Source organism: Mesitornis unicolor, unplaced genomic scaffold (assembly GCF_000695765.1).
Source record: "Mesitornis unicolor isolate BGI_N332 unplaced genomic scaffold, ASM69576v1 scaffold50945, whole genome shotgun sequence".
NCBI classification, from domain to species: domain Eukaryota; kingdom Metazoa; phylum Chordata; class Aves; order Mesitornithiformes; family Mesitornithidae; genus Mesitornis; species Mesitornis unicolor.
In genome coordinates this window covers 10,879-14,401 of record NW_010184455.1, presented here as the reverse complement: position 1 = coordinate 14,401, position 3,523 = coordinate 10,879, and the positions used below count along the sequence as shown (strand labels likewise).

At 40.2% G+C, this 3,523-nt stretch overlaps 1 protein-coding gene across 1 annotated transcript in view; it reads right to left on the bottom strand.

The window, feature by feature from the left end:
• GAN (gigaxonin) overlaps positions 1 to 1,506 on the bottom strand; it is a gene marked incomplete at its 5' end in the record, with an annotated part of 13,720 nt that extends 12,214 nt beyond the window's left edge. The window contains 2 exons of the mRNA XM_010184461.1: positions 228 to 578; positions 1,392 to 1,506. Coding sequence (XP_010182763.1) covers positions 228 to 578; positions 1,392 to 1,506 — 466 coding nt within the window. The remainder of the gene's footprint in view (positions 1 to 227; positions 579 to 1,391) is intronic.
• Between the last annotated feature and the right edge of the window lie 2,017 nt (positions 1,507 to 3,523).

Genomic DNA, 3,523 nt, shown 5'->3' with positions numbered 1-3,523 from the left:
ACTCTTTCCTTAATGCCTTTTAAATAATAAAGACAGCAGATGACATATCAACACAGCTTTCACCCTTCTCCTGCAATCCCACTGTCTGCATTTTAGGCAAAATTCCATTAGCTCTATAAGTGCAAATTTAGCCCCGAAAGATACGTATCTATTTTAAGTTCCCACCGATCAGAATAAACACACCAATTTGGGTCCCATTCAAAATACAAGCATCTGGATGTCCTGACCTTTCTCGATTCTGAATCATGAGAAATCCACCTAATCACCGCTTCAAAGACGTATCTTTCGTTTCCAACGTTAAGCTTTTCCATCGACAGCACTTCTTTCAGTTTTTGAGGAGTCAGTTCCAAGAATTCCTCTGTGCTGCTGACATCTCGAAAGTGAGTTTCCAGATACTCTGAGGCAAGGTAGTGAACATGATGCAAACAATAATGCAGTGCAAAGTCCCGAATACCAATACAGTTCTCAGCAGCTATGCAACCTTCTAAAAACTCACAGCAGAGAGTTTTTAAGTCTGTAAGCAGCAGGAGATCAGCTGCCTGTACCACATCTTGGATAGTTTCTTCATTTAGCCTGATCTGCAAGAATGAATGTAGAAGTTACAGCTACTATCACCCATTTGTTTCACGACACGTCCGCATTCATTACACTCATTCTCAATGGCCAAAAAAAGGAGTATTAATGCCAATGCAAAAGTCATGAGAAATTGATATGACTACCACACGTTTATAAATTAAAACAGGGATGGAAAGGAAACCTTCCTGACAGAAGGTGTCAAGCAGAATTTTGTGTCTGAAGGAACCACCAATGAATTTTACAGCAATAAGTAAATCATTTTTTAAAACGCATGTCCAGAAGATCATTTCAAGCCACATCTGCCTTTTCTTTTTCTGCTGAATATTAAACAAATTCAGCAACCTCAGTCTGGTTCTGAATAAACTGGACACACCAACTTTAATTTCCGCTAAGGCTACTGGCAGGAGGATCCGAAGGGGGCACCCTCAGCAACAAGAGATCAGAAAGCGAGGCAGGAGGGTCAATAGGGAGGATGTCTGATGTACTGGTATGTTCAGTGTTATGTTCAATCTCTTTCACAGCTGTCAAAGAGTGCATGTTTTAAAGTAGGTTACTGAAGGTAGCCACAAATGTTAATAAAAACATTTGGTATGACTCAGAGCTCTCCCGTCTGGCGTGAGCAGAGCAGAGCCAGCTCCTGCAGAGGCTGTTGCCTCTACTTGACACGCACACCCCCAGTGTGACATACCACCTTGCACAGGTTTTATCACAGAGCTTTAAACCTTGATAAGTTTATCTTTCAGGACAGCACTGTTAAAACCCAGATTATTTTGCCAAACGAATTAGTTTCTGTCTAGTTTTCTTTAATACCATACCTGCCCACTGAAGATGTAATCTAGTATCTCTTTCATGATGTCAACAGATATTCCTTCAAGTTCAATCTTGTACGTTGAGCCATCATCCTTTGGAGGATTGTAATTCAATTTTGTTCTAAGAGAGGAGAAAGGGAGAAAAAGAAAAAAAGGTCTCGTCCTGGACATGGCTTGCTCTTTGTTTTCTGAAGAAACAAATGCTAGCTATGGATCACTTCATCTCTAAGAGAGATGTTGAACCCTTACAATATGATTTGAAAATTGTCTCTCTTGAATTAGCATGAAAAGGATGCATGTGTGGGCTCTAATACTGCTCATCACATCTCCAAACTGAACAAATACATTAGCATTGCAAACTACCCGTGGCATCAAAAAGCCAGAGTAATTTTTTCCCAGCTCATTCATCACAAGCATTCAAAATCTTCACTCAGAGCTTCAAACAGAACAGCAGCTCTGCTGACAGATGAATCATGAGACTCTCGTTTGATAAAGGTGAAAAAAAAACCAAAACAAAACAAAGAGCACTTTACCAAGAAAAAAATAATCACAGTGAGCAGATGTGATCAGAATATACACTAGCAGCACAAATATTTGGATTGCATTATCAGCCTAATGCTATGCCTGGCTGTAACCAAACTGTGCACTCACAGTTGTGGGAAACGGCCCATGCTCTGCTCAGCTGAGCTTTAACATTCACCTACATCACTGAATGCTTCACTGATGAGCAATTTCTTCAGAAATATCAGGAAGGGTTTGATGTGCCTTTGAACTGGGTAAAAAAGATGAGGAAATCATCATAATACAGCAGAAAGGTTTGCCTTCTATCATCTCTTCGTGCAAACGCTTTTTCCAGGAAAGCCAGCTTTAAGTGTTGAAAAGGGAGCAGTGCCCACCAGTCCAAGGAAAACAGAGACAAGAGCTAATAAAATGTAATTTTGAACGTCTTGTCTCTGTGCCTTAGGCAATCAAGAATACACTACATACAGAACAGAAAACTAGTTTCACTGCCTCTGTGTGTGTGTATATAGGTATCTGTATCGTAGCACATTTAAATAAAAGCCTTTTAAAATGTTTTTATATTTATTTGAATATACTCTTAGACAGAATTAGTTTCTTAATGTGAAAAGCTGTGGCTTTGCTAAGCTGAAAGTGTCCCGTTTGTTGCAGTCTCCTGCTATTCATACTCACACCAAGCAAACAGGACTTAGCTAAGCACAGGTTCTGCTTCACTTACTCATATCAGAATAAATTCGTTTCTCGTAAAATAAGATATAACTCACAACAACTAAAATCCTAGCCTATAAGGAGCTATTTTTAAGTGTGAATAAGGATGGTAACTTTAGCCATGAGGTTAATCATATTCGTGGTCTTATTTCCACATTGCTTTTCTAGGCTGCAAGAGACCCACGGCCAGTGAGCAGAGCACAGAGGTAACGCTGCTCTGATGCATACCCACAGCATCTGAAGCTAAGCTGCCTGGCTCTGTTTGTACAGCACAGGTGATAACACAAATAAGAACAACAACAACATAATATGGATTAGGAAACTGTTTCTTTACTAAGACTCAGAAGGCAATTAGAAAAGTTATTCCAGTAACATATGTGCTGCAATAGCAGACATACAGTTGCAACTTATCCCCCTAACATTTCTAAAATGAACATTCAGCTCAAGCAATCCTGTACAATGCACATCTCAACTCGCACCACCCCTGCCCACGTGGAATGCACACTTTTCATGCCTGAAACGCCACATGAAAGTAAGAGCACACGTACAGAGTAACACGTGTTTTCAACTCTAACCCAGTATCAAGGCCTACCCAAACTATCTCAATTTTAATTGTGCCAACTACACTCAAGGTTTGGGTTTCCTCATTTGTAAGGAAAGCTGCATCTTGTTTCCTGGAACTGAATTGTGTTTTCTGTTAAATTAACATAAAATGTATTGAGGTTTGCATCATCTGGCTCCCTCCACCAGAAACGAGACAGTAGCTGGATCTCAGACGTACCAGGTACCTATGGGTAGGTGGTACGGTCAAACACAGAGCGGCATCTATACAGAACCAGGACAGTTCAACGCACTGCTGGTTTTAAAACAGACACAAGGCATATAATAAGCATGTTGCATGTCAGCACTAA